Source organism: Schistocerca cancellata, chromosome 8, assembly GCF_023864275.1.
Source record: "Schistocerca cancellata isolate TAMUIC-IGC-003103 chromosome 8, iqSchCanc2.1, whole genome shotgun sequence".
In the NCBI taxonomy this organism is placed as follows: domain Eukaryota; kingdom Metazoa; phylum Arthropoda; class Insecta; order Orthoptera; family Acrididae; genus Schistocerca; species Schistocerca cancellata.
In genome coordinates, this window is record NC_064633.1 from 241,743,454 (window position 1) to 241,766,352 (window position 22,899).

The 22,899-nt window shown below is 41.3% G+C and overlaps 1 protein-coding gene across 1 annotated transcript in view; it reads right to left on the reverse strand.

Moving 5' to 3' along the window:
* Positions 1-15,561: 15,561 nt before the first annotated feature.
* LOC126095718 (U3 small nucleolar RNA-associated protein 15 homolog) overlaps positions 15,562-22,899 on the reverse strand; it is a 43,069-nt gene continuing 35,731 nt past the window's right edge. Inside the window, exon 9 of the mRNA XM_049910471.1 lies at positions 15,562-15,828. Within this exon, the coding sequence (XP_049766428.1) occupies positions 15,584-15,828 (245 nt within the window). The 3' untranslated portion in view covers positions 15,562-15,583. The remainder of the gene's footprint in view (positions 15,829-22,899) is intronic.

The window sequence follows — 22,899 nt, forward strand, 5'->3', positions numbered from 1 at the left end:
GGAGTTTTAACCCTACCCCATTTTCTTGGCGGGATATTTGCGGAAGAAACTATCATGCTATTGGTCAGAGGAGTGTTCTTATTCAGGGATTGGCAATCATGTCTTGTTTGGCAGTCTGTAGGAGCAGCTAAAAGAATTCGGAAGAGTTCATCCGGAGATGGAGACAAGAGCAGATCGTGAAGTTTCTTCTGAGTCAGAGAGGTGTTCACATTTGGTGAGGATGTTAATAGCTCATGGGGATCCAGAGTTCGTATCTGTGGAAGCATGACCAGCGCCCTATACTTCAGAGACATAGCCACAATGGTACTATTCTGCAGGTATCATGCTGATTATTGATGGCGAGCAACACTGGCACCTTACAACAACCCTTGGTCTATATTTAGTCAGATCATTACAGTTATCTGTCTCAAGGCTATAATTACTTTAGTGGATGCTTGTGTTTCTCAGTCAAACTGTCAGGCCATGAGTCAGTCACCGTATTCATTTGATTAGAAATGCGCGGGTTATTTTTTGAACGTCAGTTGCTTCTGAAGGACAAATCTTCATTCATCTTCAGGTAACTCTGAAAAACCAGGAGGTTCACGTTGCGTAATTCATGCGGGCACATCTGTAACATTAGTTGAAGTTCTTTCATGGTCAGATGCGTATTACGTTTGTGTTTTAACTGAACAAATTAATGTGCTTCTTCAAAACCTGTTTCTATTAACATCTTCACTTAATAACATATTTAATATTATGAAATTACACAGTTTAGGATCCACAGCTAGGACCATAAATTCTTCACGTTAGTCATTTTGTTGCGCACAGTAATTTCAGCTTGGGTCTTAAAAATGTGTCCAGCTCTTAATTAATTTTCTGGGTCAGGTTAACCATTTCAAATATACATTGGGTTTTACATAAATTGGCTGACCCTGCCAGGATGGTCACAATATTGGAAATATGTAAACCAATCAGGTGTCATCTTTTATGTTCACGTTAAGTGACTTGGCATTGATGAATACAATGAACCACGATAGTTTGTAGTACTTTCCAAGTGCAAATAAAAAAACATATAGAATTTTATTTTTGTTTTCAACTTCATATCTATGGTTTCATGGATTTTGTTCCACATCTGAGTGTTTATTGGCGTCGAAATTCAGAACTGAAAAAAGTTTGGAAAGGTTCAATATGTGAGCAAATTTTATGTGAGTGTGATTTATTGGGTGCAGAACTTGATAGCAGATGCTTACATTCGTGAGCATGTTAGACTTAAAAATATGTCACAATATATAATATTTTGAGTCAGTTTAATACCTGAGACTGCATTACTGGATTTGAACCAGTTGAAGGGGAGCATAAGCGGAGCAGACAATCTGTGTACTACAAAGTGCACTAAGATAGAGAAAGCTGTTGACATGAACGAGAAGCATGTCAGCCAACTAAAAGACAAATATTAAGGCACGAGTCCATGAATCGCTTAAGGTCAAGTATCAAGCAGAAGCAACATGAAAGACACACGAAGGCCCGAAAAACTCGCACACAGTGTCGAAAGTAGAATCCAGAGAAATAGTCAATGCCTACACCCAAACAACAGCAGCACAAAGTCAATCATGTTGTAAACAAAAAGGCAGAGAAGCAGGTTCAGGATGCAGTGAGGTTTGAAATAGTTGGGGTGTGTGTGTTAGACAACAGACCAGACACTTTTAGAGCACGAAATTGCAGACAGGCCACGAGTAAGAATGCGCACTCAGTTGACAGTGAAAAATTGACCATTAACGATGCACAGAATAGCGTTGTCCATGTCGATGAGCTGGGAACAGGCAGGGATTGCGAGTCAGATAGAAGGGGTATGTAGCGAAGAAATGAAGATGTGGACGTCGAGTACTTCAAGTTAACAATCCATTCAAAGACTTTAAACGAAATGGTGCATTGATACATCTGGTGGTCTTGGTGTGGCACTTTGACATTGCTTTCCTCCCAACTGGTCCGCACGTCATCATTTAGATTTTATAATGAGTCACATTTACACAGAGACAGAAAATGGACTGTTTCCATTCCATTAGAAAATTTTGTCAGTTGTGGTATCCAGACAGAAATTTTTATCGATGTACTGGTCACATGTGAAACAAGATGAGATTAAGCAAGAACTGTTAAATTTACCGGTGCTAAGAAAGACAGTTTCTATAACCTGGTCTGATTACATGACGAGCTGGAAGAGGATAATATGTATCTTGATTAACCTTTCTCTCCTACACAAATCATGTGGTGACATGACAAGCTGCCAGAGAAATATCATTGAGCGTTAGTTGGTCAGAAGAAGCGTGAATGAATTTAAGAGATGACTGGAGGGTATGTGACGTATAGAGTGCCAAGAGAGGGAAGGAAGATGGCGAAGGAGAACTGACACTCATCAGTATGGCCCACAAACTTGACCAAATAAACTGTTTGTGCATGCCAATCATCAATGGAGAGAGCAGCAGTATGGGAAACAAGATGTAAAGAGTAGTAGATAAAGATATAATGGAAACCAAAGTGCTCGGCTGAGCAGAGTAGGTGCCCACTGGGGCACATCAAGGATAAGTCAAAGAACCTTATTATAATGAGACAAGTCCTAACAATTATTTATTTTACCCATATCAAGAACACATGGTTATTGGTAGAGAAGGGAGAACAGAATGGTGTGTTTTGCTTAGGATTAGATTTAATGCATGAGCCGTTAGGATAAGTACTATTGGTTGCAAGAATTTACCTCTGATGCTATATACACCAGGGTGCAGAATTTGAGTACTGTTTGTTGTGTTTAATATTAAGTAGAATGTAAGTAGGTTATCATGGCCATGACTTAGTGTGTATGTTTACATTCTTCATTTCCCACGAACCTGTTCTTCTCTCATCCAGTATAATTTTAGAGTAAATCGTATAGTATATGAATGTGTAGGAAAAGAGCTCAGAGATAAGGGTATTGTCAGGAGTACCCCAGGGAAATGTGGTAGGACTGCTGTCATTCTCCATACATAAATGCTTTGGCGGACAGGGTGGGCAGCAATCTGCAGTTGTTTGCTGATGGTGCCATGGTGTATAGTAAGAAGTCAAATTTGAGTGACTGTAGGAAGATGCAAGACAACTTAGACAAAATTTCCAGTTGGTGTGATGAATGGCAGCTAGCCCTAAATGTGGAAAAATGTAAGTTGATGCAGATGAGTAATGCTCAGATACAGTATTGATTGTGTCCTGCTTAATACAGTCATGTCATTTAAATATCTGGATGTAACGTTGCAAAGCCATATCGGGTGAAACGAGCATGTGAGAACTGTAGTAGGGAAGGCAAATGGTTGACTTCAATTTATTGCGAGAATTTTAGGAAAGAGTGGTTCACCTATATAGGAGACTGCATATAGAATGCTTGTGCAACCTGTTCTTAAGTACTGCTCGAGTGTTTGGGATCTGTACCAGATCAGACTAAAGGAAGACATTGAACCAATTCAGATGCGGGCTGCTAGATCTGTTACCGGTGGGTTCGAACAACATGTAAGTGTTATGGAGATGCTTCAGGAACAAAAATGGGAATTTCTGGAGGGGAGGCAACATTCTTTTCGAGAAACACTATTGATAAAATTTAGAGAACTGACATTTGAAACTGACTGCTGAACAAATCTACTGCCACCAACACTCATTTTGCGTAAGGTCTATGAAGATAAGATACAAGAAATTAGGGCTTATACGGAGGCACATGGCAGTCGTTTTTCCCTTGATCTATTTGTCAGTGGAACAGGAAAGGAAATGGCTAATAGTGGTACAGGGTACGCTTCGTCATGCACCGTTCAGTGGCTTCCAGAATACCGATGTAGATGTAGATGTAGATGTAGAGCTGTGTTTGAGGCCAACTGAAAATTATGATGTATTTTGGTTCACCCTGATGTGAAGATAAAGGTATGCTGTTGCTCTTACACTTGTACAAGGTGTGTGAGAAAAGTAATGAGACTGACAACACTGTGAGTGATCAGGCAATGCTTTGTTGTTCTTCTTGTATAGACAGGTGTGTTCATCCCTTCCAGATGTTCAGTCTGAGTTTCAGCTCCATACAGCCATCACATGATTTTTAAGAGCACCATCAGTGAAGCTATGTTCCTGTTGTGTGTTACAAAAATGAAACAGCGGAATTCGGAGGAACATTATGCAATCAAGTTTTGTGTTAAACTTGGGGAATCCATGAGAGTAACCCTTGAAAAGTTGAACTAGGTCTATGTGGAACATTCCTATTCAAGAGCACAAGTTTCTTGTTGGCACAAATCATTTTTGGAAGGTCAAGAACATGTTGAAGATTAACCTTGCTCAGGGAGACCTTCAACTTCAAACTCAATGAAAATGTCAAATGTGTGCAGGTTCTTGTGAGATCAGATGGATATTTAACAATACAGATGATGGGTGACCCATTGGTGCTCAGGAAAAGCATGAATCGAGTGAAACTGGACATTGCAGACATGTATACACTACGTGATGAGAATGCCCCACGTCACACAGACACCTCCACTACAGAATTTATCATCTCAAAAGGCATTACCATTGTTTCAAAGCCCCCCTATTCATCTGATCTGAGTCCATGTGGCTTATTTCTTTTCCTGAAATTGAAAAATATCAAGGGTGTCATTTTGGGACTCAGAAGAACATTCAAAAGAAAGTAACCAACATGTTAAAGGCCCTACCAGTTGAAGCCTTTCAGCGTTGCTATCAAAACTGGGAACGACCACTCCGCTTGTGTATAGCTGCTGAAGGGAACTAGTTTGAAGAAGACAGTACTGTTTTTTGAAGAAAAAAAAAGCTTTGGTAGATAAAAATCAGCTTTATTACCTTTCCCACACACCTTTTACTTATGTGTCATTTGTTTGTTTTTAGTAGCCTACAGGTGAGAGAGGAAGCATGGCAGATGGAAAATGAATAATGAAACAGAATGAAGACAGAGACAGATTGTTGATCATGCTGGAGTTCTAGCACAGTGAGGAAAATAAACTAAAGTGATGATTGCACTTATACAGGTATGTACTTCGTGTGGATTACAAGGTAATATTGTGAGCATTTCAGCTCATCTTCACATCCAATTTTAAAAGGGATAAAACGATTTGATGTGTGCATAATATGCAGTGCAATATTGTTTTTCTGTGTCAGTACCATCAAACCTGTTTGTATACAATAATCTTGAATGTTCTATTTATTATGCTTGCAGGATCTACATAACTAATGGGATACAATAATCATGCAAATAACTAACATTGTTCCACTTAAGCCATGGCATGAGAGGAAGACAGGTACCAATACTAATCTTCAAACATCTCCCATTTATCTTGTACTAACTTTATATCTGCAACAAGAAACATTTCCATGAGGTACAATAAGCAGAATAACTGACCTCTTACAAAATGTTCTATTTGTGAATTTGATTCATTATAGAATATCAACAAGATAAAAGACAACTAGTAATAAGAGTAAACAGAGATTCTGGAGAAAAGGAACTTTTTCTATTTTTGTATTTTCATTATACTTAGGACTACACTTGTTGTTGTGGTCTCCAGTCCTGAGACTGGTTTGATGCAGCTCTCCATGCTACTCTATCCTGTGCAAGCTGCTTCATCTCCCAGTACGTACCGCAGCTTACATCCTTCTGAATCTGCTTAGTGTATTCATATCTTGGTCTCCCTCTACAATTTTTACCCTCCACGCTGCCCTCCAATACTAAATCGGTGCTCCCTTGAAGCCTCAGAACACGTCCTACTAACCGATCCCTTCTTCTAGTGAAGTTGTGCCACAAGTACTATACTGTGCCAAGGACTATACTTGTGAACATGTAATTCATTTTTATAATTCATTTTATATTACAATATTTTTATATTAGAATATTTTTATATTTCAATATTATATTGTAAAAGGTTCTACTGGAACTAGTCCTGATTATGGTGCAGAGACAAGCACACGGGGAGTGGGAGCACAACAGCACTGCGTGCCATGGCAATCTGTACCAAGGAAAGCATGCAAGCGGCGGCCACCCCAGCAGGTGGCAGCCCAGGCAAAGGTTGCCCAGTTACATCGGGCAGGACACTCTCACTGGTAACATAAACATGACTGGCAGACCAACGGGTTTGGAGTCTCAGTAGCAGCTCTCCGAGGGGACAGGGGCACATGGGCAGACGGCAGCTCAGCTGTCACCCTACAGGGCGACAAAGGCGTTAATGTAAACATAGGGGCCTCATGTGCTATGAGTACCCTAATAACTGGACTCACTGCTACAATATCACAAAAAGTGAACTCTTTATCTTGAGGAATCCATAACACGAATGATCTATATTAATGTGGTATATACTCACCTCTTTTTCTCCTCTTGGAGGGTCATATGCATTAGTCTGCACCACAATGCACTTCTGTACTAAATAACCACTACCCAGGATTGGATTTTCTGTTCTTCTTGTGAAATACCCAGACACTATTGGTCGTATTGTTCAGTACTGATCAGTAAACCCATTGTCAAACAAAACCCCTCGATAGCAAGGGCCGACTGTCCAAGCAACTCCACAACTTGTCACTGTTTAGTTCAAGGGAGTGAGTTGGCAACATGCTGTCCTGACATAATCAAGTTGACAATAAATGACCAGCACTATTAACTGCTCATTGATCTGGGGGAAGTACCACAAACTGTTAGTTCCTGGGTTGCCATTTAGATGCCACTACAAACTAGAAGAGCCATGTCATCATTGGAACAAGTGATGTCTCACCTACCATCACTGACACCCCTCTCCTGACTATGACGAGAGACCTGGAGAATGATGTATATGTTACCCACTGCTGTTCCTACAAGCCAGTTGTGTCATGTCCATGTTGCCAGTACCAAACACAGGGAGATGCAACAAACTGAACCACAGCTCTTCCAATGTACAATGTGCACCAATGAAAACACCAACTACACTCATGTGTCAAAGTGAACCCCACAAATGTGCAAATATAAAGTAACGCTACCCTCAGATCAGGATCATACGGTGTTGTTTTGGAGTCAAGACAGTGGATCGTTAAGTCAATGACTATGTTCTATTTTATTGTCATGTACTCTGTTCTACACTGTATTTGCACAACTCACATCTTTCATTTGTCTTGCAATTAATTTTGAATTACCAGATATATAGATGTTCAGTTTTAACAATTCAATAACAGTTTAAGATTTTCACACAAAAAACTAGTTTAGTAAATTGTAACATGCTTTATGTCAAGATTAGATATAAACAGCTCAGACCAGAAAATTACACTTCTCATGTAACTGAAAACTAGATTAGTCATTACTGGAATCTCATATTTGTTTTGGGTATGTTTTGGTGTTATCTACTTTATCTTTTGCATCATTGTGTACAGCATATTGTTCGTATGTGTCTCTCGTTGAACTTGTCAGTGAGTTCATCTGTAGGATTTTCCAGTTCTTCACTAAAGCTAAATTCTTATCATCATTTGAACAGATATCAGTAGATCATGTACCATCTGTACACTTTTGAGTAACTGTATAAATATTCTCATATGAAATTTGGTATGGGAGGACTACCTGTCACCAGATGTTATCCTGGCATGTAATGAATGGACAAGAAACCACATTTGATACTAGACAGAATACCAGACGTAACCTGGTAATAGAATCCTTGTGTGTGTTTGAACATTCGGTAAGTGATCATGGATTTGCCTTCGGTATTCAAGACAGCATTAAATAAACGTTAGGGTGGTTTCCTTGAAGCTCTTTGAGGCCACCTCTGGTTGTCAATTGGTCGTTATTTACATGCGGTTGTCAGTGTTTCTTGTTCTACCCTACTGACAGTTACCAATGTTGATTGTCAAACTTAACATTCTCTCTAAATCAGATACATTGTGGGTCGTAAATTTTGCTTATTGCTGCTTCTCTACCTATCTTAAGAGGATCACTACTGGTACAAAATTTAATTGCTAAGGGGATGTTATGAAAATCAGTAGGCCACTTGGTATTTTGATTTTCTTTGAATACAAGAATCACCCTGTACTTAGATAATGATGGCACAGAATATGACCGGAATGTTTCATGAAAGTGAACTGGACTGCCCTGACGGGATGTACTGTCTTCTAACTTTATGCATTAACTGCTTTTAACATAGTGAAAGTCTTATTTTTCTTTTTACTTTCTCAGAGTCCATGGCGACAGTGTGCACACTTTATCCGGGTCAGACAAGGCAATGTCAAATATAATGAAAAACGTGGGGCTCAGCAGCAGCAGTGCCCCTGGCATTAGCACAGGCAGGTAGGGTCAGGTGTTGTCTCTGTGCAGGTAGCCTCACCAAGGGGACCAGCACTGTTGTGTTTACAACTTACCTCCAGCAAACCAGCTGAACAGTGGCAAATAGAGAAATTTTATCAGCAGGTGTCCAGCACTCTGCCGTGTTCTGGAGAGTGCCTTCACCACGTAACAATCTTATGCTTTCCTAAAGAAACACAACATGCCAAAATATAAGATCCTAGCCTCAGGCACAGTTTTTTACTTTTTGAGGACCTCTGATGTGGAGCTCGTGCGACTGGTAAAACTCTTCATGGTGTTAGGAAGTCAGAGCACAAGCGGTTGTTTCTTGAAAAAAGGGGTTGGATCAGAAAGTCATTGCAGTTTTAGTATGATCCATTTTTCTTGACGGGATATTTGCAGAAGAAACTATCATGTCATTGGCCAGATGAGTGTTATTATTCAGCGACTGGTGGTCCTTTCATGTTCGGCAGGCTGTAGGAACAGTTAAAAGAAACTGAGAGAGTTCATATAGAGATGGAGACAAGGGCAGATTGAGAAGTTCTTTCTGAGGTGGAGAGGTGCACACATTTGGTGAGCACATTAACAGCTGATCAGGGTCCAGAGTTCATATCCGTGGAAACATGACCTGTGCCCTGTACTTCAGAGACATAGACACGGTGTTCTGAGCCCTTAATTAATTTTTGGGGTAACAATAACCATTTCAGACACATGCACAGTTTTGCAACGTGGCAGTGTATACAGTAACAATGTCAGTGCATGAGAAACAACATGCCATAATTGATTTTTTAACTGCAGAAAATAAATTGAAAGATATCTTCCACACCTGGAGCACCCTCTCCTTCAGCATGACAATGCCAGACCGTGCCCAAGCACTGTGACATTTGCAACAATCCAACACTTTGGGTTTACTGTCATCAATTATCCTCTGTACAGTCCTGATTTGGCCGCATCCTACTTCCAGCTGTTTCCTAAATTTAAAGAACTTCTTTCAGGACTTCACTTTGATATTGACGAAGTGGTGCAAGGAGAAGTGAGGTTGAGGCTGTGTCAACAAAGTCAAACATTCTGCAGTGGCAGTATCAACAAATTGGTCTCTTGCTTGGAGAAATGTGTTCACCACCAGAGTGACTACACTAAGAAATAAAAATGTAGACAAGCAGAATAAAGATGTTAATAATGTTTGTTTTATTTAAAGTGCTTTAAGAGTGTTCCAAAAAAATCAAAAAATCTGAGGTATGGCTTTTCAGCATGCCCTCATAATAATCATTTAAGGTGAATCTGTAATCACAAATACTTTGAAAACAAAATGATTCTATGATCCCAATGCAGTGAATCTATTTAATTTTGAACACTGAATGCTAACTCAGTGTGATGCATAGCTATGCTTGCGCTGCTTGTACAGGTCATAGCACTTTAAATGCATGACGAGCCATTGCTTAAATGCCACTGTGCATACTTTACATAATCTAATCTTGTTCTCTCAGTTTATACGGGAGTGCTACATAGAGAACTGTAGTATACTCCTGGATTAATCATTTATAGTTGATGCTTGAAAGTTTGCAAGGTGGCCCTCTCAGGACAGTTTGTGTCTACTGAAATGTGCCTGTTACTTCAGCAGTTTCATTTCTTGCCATTATGTCTGCAGTTTGTGGTCTAGTGGCTAGCGTTGCTACCTCTGGATCACGGGGTCCCGGGTTCAATTCCCAGCCGGGTTGTGGATTTTCTCCTTCTGGAGACTGTGTGTTTCTGTTGTCCTTATCATTTCATCATCAACATTCATGAATGTGGTGAGATTGGACTGAGTAAAGATTGGAAATTTGTATGGGTGCTGATAACCACACAGTTGAGCGCCCAACAAACCAAACGTCGCTTGTCATCATCATCATCATCATCATCATCATCATCTTGCCATTATATGTTGTTTCTAGTGAATCACCAGAAGTACCTTCAAAATTATGTCATTATATGACACATAGTTCAGGAGACATGATGTCAAAAACAATGAGCTGCATGAAAACAAAACTGCAGGGCAAAATTCATGATATGTACAGGCGATATATGTGTACAAATAAATGTGAGTTGTGTTAAATATATGTGATTGTGTATGTGGGCAAAGCCATAGGTAAAAAGGCACACATCTTACTTATTATCTGGAAAGAATTACTGTGGGGGTATCAACCAGCAAGCTCCTACTGGGATGAGAGTTGTAACATGATGAGAGAAGGGGGGACAAGGAGGAGATGGATAGAGGAGGAGGAGCAGATGGACAAATAGAATACTGGAGTAAATACAGTATGTACCTGGGTTACACTGGTTGCTCACCTGGTTTTAACTAAAGTGAGGTTTCTCTCCAAGTGAAATCCTGCAGACCAGATACCTATTGCACAAAAGAAACAATGCAGTTACAAATTGTGCTACGAATCACAAAGTATTGTATTTTATTTTTGATTGTCTTCAGTTTCTATCAAAACCGCAACACAAAAATAGACAGGTCAGGTAATGACAGATGTATAAAACAAAAATGGGGTGAAAACAGGAGTAGTTACTGTGAAATAATGCTGAGACTGAAGGAATTAAAGTCAATTAAGGCCAGGAACCAAGACCATGTTGTAGTGCTAGTTCCCACCTGTAGAGTTCTGAGAAACTGGTGTCTGGGGGAAGAATCCAGATGGTGCGTGTTGTGAAACAAGCACCAACTTCATGACTGTCATGTTGTACAGCATGCTCTGCGGTAGGATGTTGTGTCTTGCCACTACACACCCTCTGCCTCTGCCCATTCGTCCTGACCGATAACTGGGTAGTTGTCATGCCGATGTAAACGGCAGCATAACGGTTACATAACAGTTGGTATATGACCTGTAGTTTCACATGTGGCCCTCCATTTGGTAGTATAGCCAACTACAGGGCTGGAATAGATGGTGGTAGGTGGGTGCATAGGGCAAGTCTTGCAGTGGGGATGAGCTCAGGGGTAGGAGCCATAGGTTAGGGAGGTGAGTGCAGAAAGAGCATAGGATCTGACAAGAATATTACAGAGATTGGGAGGGTGATGAAAAGCTATTCTAGGTGGTGGGAAAAATCTCAGACACAGTGAATCTCACATGGCATGATTTTAGGAAGTCATGGCCTTGTTGAAGTAGCTGCATAATACATTCAAGACCAGGATAATACTGAGTGACTAACTATGTGCTCCAAGTTGTTTTTTGGAGGAATCAACGGTACCGGGATTGGATGTGATGGCCGAAGAAATCTGCTTTTGAACTAGGCTGTTGGTGTAATTACGTATGGTGAAGGCTGCGGTGAGAATGGTTGTGCACTGCTGTAAAGTGTCTGCACCCAAACAAATATGTTTGCCTCAAATGGCAAGGCTGTATGAGAGGGAACATTTGACATGGAAAGGATGGCAACTGTCAACATGTAAGTACTGTTGTTTGCTAGTAGGTTTAATGTTGATGGAAGTGTGTATCTGGCCTTAAGTGAGGATAAGATCAATATCGAGGAAAGTGGCAAGGGGTTCAGAATAGGACCACTCCAAACTGTCCCCTCTTGCCATGATGAATCCCATCACACATAAAATCCGTTCTTTATGAAAACATGTTTTTGCACTATCAAAACTGAGGTCTCACATTCTGTTTCTTGAAATCTGCTTGTCCTTTGGAGTTACTCCCAAAGGCCTAATATTGGAAGTCCCTGTTTCTGGATATAACCCTACTCTATGCCTGGCTCTTTTAAAGGTTCAAAAACAACAATCTCTTGCACTTACCTTACTACTTCATGACCTGTATTGCTCATCTGCCAGTTTCCACTCCACCAGACTTCTCTTCTTCTACGAAATCCTACAGTTGTCTGCCCCTCATGTTGCCTTGGATGATATCATCCACCAAGCTAACTTCAAACTGCAACACCTCAAAAAGCTATCCCACCTTCTCCTAAACACCTCAACAATGGTGTTTCCTTTCTTGTCCTTCTGCAGCTCCCCAAACAGCCACACCACCAACCACCACTCCTCTCCTACAAACCAAGCTTGGCCAACCTCCTTAATATCCTACAGTCTTCACCACTGCCTCGAAGACCAGTTGTAACTCAAAATTATGAGAACCAGTCACAACAGCACATTGTTCTCAACCTCTTGTCTAAAGCACTCTCCCATCTTGAATTATCTGTTTTATCCAAGGGTCTCACTTTCAGCCCTAAACCTGCATTTCATCATGCTACTTTCCTTTGCACTTGAAATATCACTTTGCAACCCAACCGCAAAACCTTTCCAACAGCAAACCTGACATTCAATCCTGTCTTGAACAGTTCCAACTTGATCCGCCACCACTATCTCAAAATCATCCCTTAAAAGCCTCCCAATAATTCCTCACAGCCAGCATTGCTTCACAACCCTTCCTCAGGTCCCTACAACATGACCTTAACCTGTCCTCTGCAGAACTCCTGGCTCTACATTCCCTAAAAGCTGATGACTCCATTCATAATCCTCCCAGAAGACAAATGATCTACCACTGTGGTACTGATCGACAGGAGTATGTTGGTAAGGTCTATGCCAGCTGCCTGACACCTCTACATAGAACATCTGCCATCAAGATCCCATCCCTGTGATTCAAACTGACCTGCAATCCCTCCTAAAAACCTCAGGCCACTCACAATCCGTACAACTTCTTACATCACACAACCCCACCTTTTACCTTCTTCCTAAGATCCACAAACCCAACTATCCCGACAATTCTACAGCTGCTGGCTTCAAAGCACCCACTCAAGATATATCTGCCTTAGGTGATCAACACCCACAATCCACATTACAAAGAATTCCCTCTTACATTAAAAATACAACCATTTTCTAGATCACCTGAAATCCAAGCCCTCCCACTTCCCACCACACACCTTGCTTGTCACTAGTGATGCCATTCCCTCTATACCAACATCCCTCACATACATGATCTGTCTGCTGCTGAACATTTTCTCAGTGAATGCCCACCTGATTCCAAACTGTGACATCCTTCTAGCTCATCTTAATCAACTCTATACTTACCAACAATCACTTCACCTTTGAGGGGTAACCATACAAACAGATCAGGGATGCAGCCAAGGGAACCAAGATGGCTCCTTCCTATGCCAACCTTTTCATGGGTCACTTGGTAGGGGCTTTCCTGGGACCCGTAAGCCTTCACAGCCCCTGTTTCTTAGATACAGTGATGCCAACTTTGCTGTATGGACTCATGGTGATGCTGACCTGTTAAAATTCCTGGAATTTCTAAATACCTTCTCCAAATTAAATTTCACAAGGTCCTATACCAAACCCCATGCCATTTTCCCTGTTGATCTCATCCTAATCGAAGGCCAGCTATTCACTTCTGCCAACATTAAACCTACTAACAAACAACAGCACTCATATTTTGACAGTTGCCATCCTTTCCATGTCAAACGTTCCCTCCCACACAGCCTTGGCAGCTGAGGCAAATGTATTTGTTTGGGTGCAGACACTTTACAGCAATACACCACCATTCTCACCTCAGCCTTCACTGGACATAATTACCCCAACAGCCTAGTTCCAAAGCAGATTTCTCAGGCCATAATATCCAATCCTGGTACTGTTGATCCCTTCACAAAACAACTTTGGAACATACAACTTGTCACTCAGTATTATCCTGGTCTTGAATGTATTACTCGGCTACTTCAACAAGGCCATGACTTGCTAAAATAATTCCAGGAAATGAGATCCACTGTGTCTGAGATTTTTCCCACCACACCTAGATTAGCTTTTTGTCGCCCTCCCAATCTCCTCAATACCCTTGTAAGATTCTATGCTCCTTCTGCACACATCTCCCTACCCTATGGCTCCTACCCCTGTGACCATCCCCACTGCAAGATCTGCCCTATGCACCCTCCTGCCACAACCTATTCCAGCACTGTAATTGGTAAAACATGTACTACCAAATGGAGAGCCACCTGTGAAATGACACATCATATACCAGCTGTTATGTAAACACTGTTTGGCCTTCTACATCAGCATGACTACCACACAGTTATCAGTAAGGATGAATGGACATGCTGCAGAGCATGCTGTACAACATGACAGTCATGACGTTGGTGCCTGTTTCACCACATACGCCATCTGGATTCTTCCACCAGATACCAGTTTCTCAGAAATCCCCAGGTGGGAACTCGCATTATAACATGTCATTGGTTCCCACCACCCACCTGACCTTAATTTACGTTAATTCCTTCAGTCTAAGCATTTATTCACAGTAACTACTCCTTTCTTCACTCTATTTTAGTTTTCTACATCTGTCATTTCCTGACCTGTCAATTTTTCGCTGTCCCTCTTCCACCTCTGTTACATACAATGCACTTAACTTTTCATTCTTATTAACTCATGCATGATGTTTTAGTGATTATATCTGTCTTGCATATTACCCCTGTCTTGCACCGTAAGCTCTCAAGTTTTCAAATCTCGTCCAGTGTAGTCCCCAGCAAACAGTCTTCCCTTCTCATTCCATCCAATAGACCCCCTGAACCTGGGTTTTGGGTGACTTTTCTGAACTCTGTCCCTTTTCCTAAACTTCTCCAGTTCTTTTCCTTCACCCCTCTTCCTTCCCCTTCAGCTCTTCTGCCAGGAGGACCCACTGGCTTCAAAGCTTGTAAAAGTTAAACTTTTTTGTGTCTAAGTGTTCTCCTGCCACCACTTGTCAAGTAGATTTTTTATCTATCCGTTTACATTATTTTGTGAATATTTGATTATTTTCGTAGTTATAAAACTAAAACAGAGTTACACAAGCTGTGATGATAATCTTGGATGTGATTGCTTCCTCTCTCTTAAGTATTCACCACCATTTTGTACAAGCATTGTCCACTACTGACGCATAAATTCCTATGTGGTGGCTTTAGCACCCAATGAGATATAAATTTTAAAAAAATGGAATTGCCTCTATGGTGTGGCCCTACTTTGTCAACTGAAAGAAAGACATCAGATAGTTGGTGCAATGTACATACACATTACAGGTTAAGGTTGTAAACACGAATCAACCCCTCCATATCCCAAAAGGCAAGAGCCACATATTTCCTTTTCAATGACATATTCTGGGTTTCTCCCTCCTTGAAAAACTTTATGAGATTCCCTAGGCATCATCTCAGTGTCAGATCCAAAGAAGTAAATCAAAGTCTCATAATGTATCTTAAGGATCAACAGTGCGGTCACTTTGGAGTTGCTTCAAAATGTTGGTCATGTTCCACACAGAAATAATATAAAGTTAAATTTTCTTTAAGAAAATTCATATATTGAAAATATGTACAAAAGTAATTTACAGCACAATGAAATTATTCAATTTTAACATTAACAACTGGGTTAACTTGGGCATTCTCAGATGGATACAATTTTTCTGTTGTGAAGCGGGTTTCGATGTTCTGCTCTCCAACACTTGCTGCTGAGAGAATAAGCTGAAGTGCTCCTTGCACTTCTAAGAGTTGTTTAGTCAGCTCCTCCTCTTTCCTAAGTTTCTCTGCAAGGACACTGCACATTTTGCTAACCTCAGGGTCCTGATCTATTACATCCTCATAGACATCTGCAAATAAGATGTATTTGAACTTATTTCTAACAAACCTTAATTAGTTTCATGTTTATTTGCTTCAACCTCTCCTAATTATCTCAGCATCAGTCTCTCTCAACATCTGAAGCACTAGTGATACTGTATACCATGTCTACTGAAAAAATGTTTGTATTTTGCAACATGTCGGTTTTATACTACTTTCAAATTATGCACTGAATTATGACTGCTCCACATGAACACTTCCTGGGCAACATAATGGTGTAAGTGGGTAGTAAAGTTTTAATTATCACCTCAAAAAATACAGTTACATAATTAGTTTTTTATTTGTTTACAGGTACATCTGCAGTCCCGGTACACTATGAAATCCCCACAACACAGCATGACAGCATACCCTTAGATCAGCCAAAAGGTATGGTGCTGCTCACTGATAAATTGATGTAGTATATAGCCATTGGATTTGCCTGCCACAGCAGCAACATTTCTATTGCTGCTGGAAACTAATTACTGATGTGCTGCACCATATTGTTATAGCTATAGCAGCATGCTACAGTACTGTGGCATGGGGATTATAATGTGTAACAGGGCTGCAGACACATCTGCAAAACATTAATCGTGTAACTTTATTTTTTTAAGTGATAATTAAAATTTTGTGCCTACATCTCATATTATGCCAAACCTAGTCATTTAGCAAGTGTTTAGTATTTGAATAAGTTGGAATACATTAGAATTTCTCAGTGTCTTACACAGAGCTAACTGTGTCAGATCCGGAAGACAGATTCCAGAATCTTTCAAAGCACTGCAGTTATGGTGCACCACAACTGAAGAGTTTTGGGATAAGTATCAATCTGGGACACACACACACACGAGCCAAAACATTATGAAACCAGCTTAAGAGCAAATCTGGTTCATCTTCAGAATTCAATACAGCAGTGCTTCTCTACAGTATGGGTTAAAAAAGTCCTTGGTAAGTTTCCAGAGGACATTGTTGTTGTTGTTGTTGTTGTTGTTGTTGCGGTCTTCAGTCCTGAGACTGGTTTGATGCAGCTCTCCATGCTACTCTACCCTGTGCAAGCTTCTTCATCTCCCAGTAACTACTGCAGCCTACATCCTTCTGAATCTGCTTAGTGTATTCATCTCTTGGTCTCCCTCTACGATTTTTACCCTTCACACTGCCCTCCAATACTAAATTGGTGATCCCTCGATGTCTCCGAACATGTCCTACCAACCGATCCCTTCTTTTAGTTAAGCTGTGCCACAAACATCTCTTCTCCCCAATCCTATTCAATACCTCCTCATTAGTTATGTGATCTACCCATCTAATCTTCAGCATTCTTCTGTAGCATCACATTTCGAAAGCTTCTATTCTCTTTTTGCCCAACTATTTATCATCCACGTTTCACTTCCATACACAGCTACACTCCATACAAATACTTACAGAAACGACTTCCTGACACTTAAATCTATACTCGATGTTAACAAATTTTTCTTCTTCAGAAACGCTTTCCTTGCCATTGCCAGTCTACATTTTGTATCTTCTCTACTTCGACCATCATCAGTTATTTTGCTCCCCAAATAGCAAAACTCCTTTACTACTTTAAGTGTCTCATTTCCTAATCTAATTCCCTCAGCATCACTCAAGTTAACTCGACTACATTCCATTATCCTTGTTTTGCTTTTGTTGGTGTTCATCTCATATTCTCGTTTCAAGACATTGTCCGTTGCGTTCAACTGCTCTTCCAAATCCTTTGCTGTCTCTGACAGAACTACAATGTCACTGGCAAACCTCAAAGTTTTTATTTCTTCTCCATGGATTTTAATACCTACTCTGAACTTTTCTTTTGTTTCCTTCACTGCTTGCTCAATATACAGATTGAATAACATCGGGGATAGGGTACAACCCTGTCTCATTCCCTTCCCAACCACTGCTTCCCTTTCATACCCCTCGACTCTAATAACTGCCATCTGCCACCTTCAGAATTTGAAAGAGAGTATTCCAGTCAACATTGTCAAAAGCTTTCTCTAAGTCTAGAAATGCTAGAAATGTAGGTTTGCCTTTCCTTAATCTTTCTTATAAAACAAGTCGTAGGGTCAGTATTGCTTCACGTGTTCCAACATTTCTACAGAATCCAAACTGATCTTCCCCGAGGTTGGCTTCTATCAGTTTTTCCATTCGTCTGTAAAGAATTTGCATCAGTATTTTGCAGCTGTGACTTATTAAACTTATAGTTCGGTAATTTTCACATCTGTCAACACCTGCTTTCTTTGGGATTGGAATTATTATATTCTTCTTGAAGTCTGAGGGTATTTCGCCTGTCTCATAAATCTTGCTCACCAGATGGTAGAGTTTTGTCAGTACTGGCTCTCCCAAGGCTGTCAGTAGTTCTAATGGAATGTTGTCTACTCGGGGGGCCTTGTTTCGACTCAGGTCCTTTAGTGCTCTATCAAACTCTTCACGCAGTATCATATCTCCCATTTTATCTTCATCTACATCCTCTTCCATTTCCATAATATTGTCCTCAAGTACATCGCCCTTGTATAGACCCTCTACATACTCCTTCCACCTTTCTGCTTTCCCTTCTTTGCTTAGAACTGGGTTTCCATCAAAGCTCTTGATATTCATGCAAGTGGTTCTCCTTTCTCCTGTAGGTAGTATCTATCTAACCCCTAATGAGATAAGCCTCTACATCCTTACATTTGTCCTCTAGCAATCCCGGATTAGCCATTTTGCACTTCCTGTCGATCTCATTTTTGAGATGTTTGTATTCCTTTTTGCCTGCTTCATTTACTGCATTTTTATATTTTCCCCTTTCCTTTCATCAATTAAATTCAATATTTCTTCTGTTACCAAAGGGTTTCCACTAGCCCTCGTCTTTTTACCTATTTGATCCTCTGCTGCCTTCAATATTTCATCCCTCAAAGCTACCCATTCTTCTTCTCTTGTATAACTTTCCCCCTTTCCTGCCATTTGTTCCCTTACGCTCTCCCTGAAACTTTGTACAACCTCTGGTTTAGTCAGTTTATCCGGGTCCCATCTCCTTAAATTCCCACCTTTTTACAGTTTCTTCAGTTTTAATCTACAGTTCATAACCAATAGACTGTGGTCAGACTCCACATCTACCCCTGGAAATGTCTTACAATTTAAAACCTTGTTCTTAAATCTCTGTGTTACCATTATATAATCTATCTGATACCTTTTAGTATCTCCAGGGTTCTTCCATGTATACAACCTTCTTTCATGATTCTTGAACCAAGTGTTAGCTATGATTAAGTTATGCTCTGTGCAAAATTCTACCAGGCGGCTTCCTCTTTCATTTCTTCCCCCCAATCCATATTCACCTACTATGTTTCCTTCTCTCCCTTTTCCTACTCTCGAATTCCAGTCACCCATCACTATTAAATTTTCATCTCCATTCACTACCTGAATAATTTCTTTCATCTCATCATACATTTCATCAATTTCTTCGTCATCTGCAGAGCTAGTTGGCATATAAACTTGTACTACTGTAGTAGGTGTGAGCTTCGTGTCTATCTTGGCCACAATAATGTGTTCACTATGCTGTTTGTAGTAACTTACCCGTACTCCTATTTTTCTATTCATTATTAAACCTACTCTTGCATTACCCCTACTTGATTTTGTATTTATAACCCTCTATTCACCTGACCAAAAGTCCTGTTCCTCCTGCCACCAAACTTCACTAATTCCCACTATATGTAACATTAACCTATCCATTTCCCTTTTTAAATTTTCTAACCTACCTGCCAGATTAAGGGATCTGACATTCCACACTCCAATCCGTAAAACGCCAGTTTTCTTTCTCCTGATAACGACATCCTCTTGTGTAGTCCCCGCCCGGAGATCCAAATGGGGGACTATCTTACCTCTGGGATATTTTACCCAAGAGGACGCCATCATCATTTAATCATATAGTAAAGCTGCATACCCTCGGGAAAAATTACGGCTGTAGTTTCACCTTGCTTTCAGCCATTCGCAGTACCAGAACAGCAAGGCCATTTTGGTTAGTGTTACAAGGCCAGATCAGTCAATCACCCAGACTGTTGCCCCTGCAACTACTGAAAAGGCTGCTGCCCCTCTTCAGGAACCACACGTTTGTCTGACCTCTCAACAGATATCCCTCCATTGTGGTTGCACCTACAGTACGGCTATATGTATCGTTGAGGCACGGAAGCCTCCCCACCAATGGCAAGGTCCATGGTTCATGGGAGGGGGGGGGGGGGGCAGAGGACATGGGCTGCAATAATATACACATAGTCCACAGCTATCATGGTGTCTTAATTCCTACAACAGATCCCATGGAAGACCAGGTGAATCTCCCCCCATCAAGCATCCACAATTCAGTGCATGTTTCAAGCTGCTGTTCACATGGATAACAGTGTATTCGGGCATGACCATTAACCTGGTGTAACTGTGATTCACCTGACTGACACATTTCCACTAACGCATGGTCAAATCTCGAAGATCCTGAGCCTATTAAAATTGCAACAGACAATGTTGTTGGCTCATTATGGGAATATGCAGAGATCATCTGATGTGGAGCCTCATGTTCAACAATGTGTGCTGAAAGGTGTGCTCCAAAATACCTCTGCCATTTTACTGTGTTACTGGATCAGCCACAGATCACAGCCTGTCCTGCTTTACAGAGTGAGCAAGCATACACTCTCATACACTATGTGTCAATGTCCAACTACTTGTAGTCATAGATTCACTGTCCTTCAACAACTTTCCAGAACTTCTCATGCCAGTGGTAAGTGAACAACTAACCATTTTTGCCACATCTGAGATGCTTGTACCCAGGCACGGAACCTTAAGAATTTACCCTTGGTCAAAGTCCATTATGTCAATGGAATTCCTGATTTGCTGCACACATTGTCACTAGAATGATTCCTCATTCATCTCTCTGCTCAGTTTATACGCATTGCTTACCCAGTCAGATGCCCTCTACATCACCATGCATCATTCAGTCTTGCAGCGAGAAGTGGTTTAATATTTTGGCTTATCATTGTGTGTGTGTGTGTGGGGGGGGGGGGGGGGGGTTATGTGGAATGCTGTACACTGTCGTCTCATCAGCAAGTACAGCTCTCTAATGCAGCAGCTACTGTAAAAAAGTTATGTTCATTATTCATTTGTCTTATGGTATATCTTCCTACACACAAACATGGAGGACCTTACAGTCTGTGAACACATTATTTCTGTCCTCAAACAACTGAAACTTCTGGTTGTAATATCAACAATGTAAGGAAAATACAGACTGCTATTTACCTTAAGGACGACACATTAAATTGCAGGCAGGCACAATTAAGAGACACTTAAATATTAGCTGGCAGCCACAGCCTTCATCAGAAAAAAAAACACACACACACACACACACACACACACACACACACACACACACTCTTTCATCTTTCACTCATTCACACAAGCAAGCACTCTGTGCACACACACACGACCCCACCTCGAACAGTTTGGACCAGAATGCAACTGTCACGTGGAACGGAAGTAGCAATCCAAAGGGGGAGGGGGAGGGGGAGGGTGTGGTGACTAGACTGCCAACAGGTGCAGCATTGGAAGATTGTGGGTCAGAGAGATTGGAGGCGGGGGGGGGGGGGGGTGCAGTGAAAAAGGATGGAAGGATGCACTGGCAGAGCGTGGCACACAAAAAGGGTAGGAGACAAGAATAGGGAGGAGGTGGAAACTGTTGGGTGGAGGACGTGCAGACAGTATGTTACCATAGGTTGAGGACAGGATCATTTCAGGAGCAGAGAATAGGTTGTAAGGAGAACTCCCATCCATGCCTTTCAGAAAAGCTGGTGGTGGAGAGAGGATCCAGATGGCTCCAGCAGTGAAGCAGTCATTGGAAGCAAGCATGTTATGTCCAGCTGCATATTGTGCCGATGGGTAATCTACTTTGCTCTATGCCACAGTTTAGCAGTGGCTTCAGCCTGGTGGAGAGCTGGTTGATAATTATACCAGTATAAAACGCCATACATGGTTGCAGCAGAGCTGGTATATGAGATAGCTGCTTTCACAGGTGGTCCGGCCTCTGATTTGGATCTTCCACAGGAATATGACTGTTGTGGCAAGAGTCCCAGTAGCATAGGGATGACTGTTGTGGCAAGAGTCCCAGTGGCATAGGGATAGACTAGGATGTTGTGGAGACTGGAACATCACTTTCGGAGGGGGGGGGGGGGGTCTTGGGTAGGACATCACTCATTTCAGCTTTTGATAATAGGTAATCAAAGTCCTGGCAAATGATGTGGTTCAGTTGTTCCAGTCTAGGGTGCTAGGGTGATAATGGCTGACAAAGGGAGGCACTCCTTTGTAGCTAGCTGGTTCTTGGAGGGTGGTGGGAGGATAGGGAGTGTAAGGGGAAACGGAACAGGAGATCTGTTTGTGGACTATGTCTGGGGGTAGTGCCTGTGTGTAAATGCTTTGGTGAGACTCTCAACACACTGTGCAAGGATGTTCTTGTTGCTGCAGATACACAATCTCCAGATGGAAAGGCAGTATGGGAGTGATTTTTTGGTGTGAAAGGGATGATAGCTGTTGAAATGCATGTATTGTTGGTGGTTGGTGCATTTAATGTGGACAGAGGCGTGGATGGAGCCACCAGAGAGGAGATGGTCAACATCCACGAAGGTGGCATGCTGGACTGAGGAGGAGCAGATGAAGCAGATGAGAGAGAAGGTGTTGAGGTTGTGAAAGAATGAAGATAGGGTGCCTTGGGCCTGATTTCAGATCATGAAGATTTCATCAATGAATGTGAACCAGACTAGGGGTTTGGCATTTTGGAAAGCTAAGAAGGTTCTCCTCTAGATGGCCCACAAACAGGTTGGCATAAAAGGGTGCCTGCAGGTGCCCATGACTGTGCTGCAGATTCATTGGTATACCATCCCTTCAAAGGAGAAGCAGTAGTGAGTTAGGACAGAGTTAGTAGGATGAATGAGGTATTATGTAGTGAGTTTGTGTCTGAAGGACATTGGGAAAGGTTGTGTTCAGTAGGTCTAAGACCATGGGTACGAGGAATGTTGGTGTACAGGGAGGGGTGTCAACAGTGACAACTGCATTCT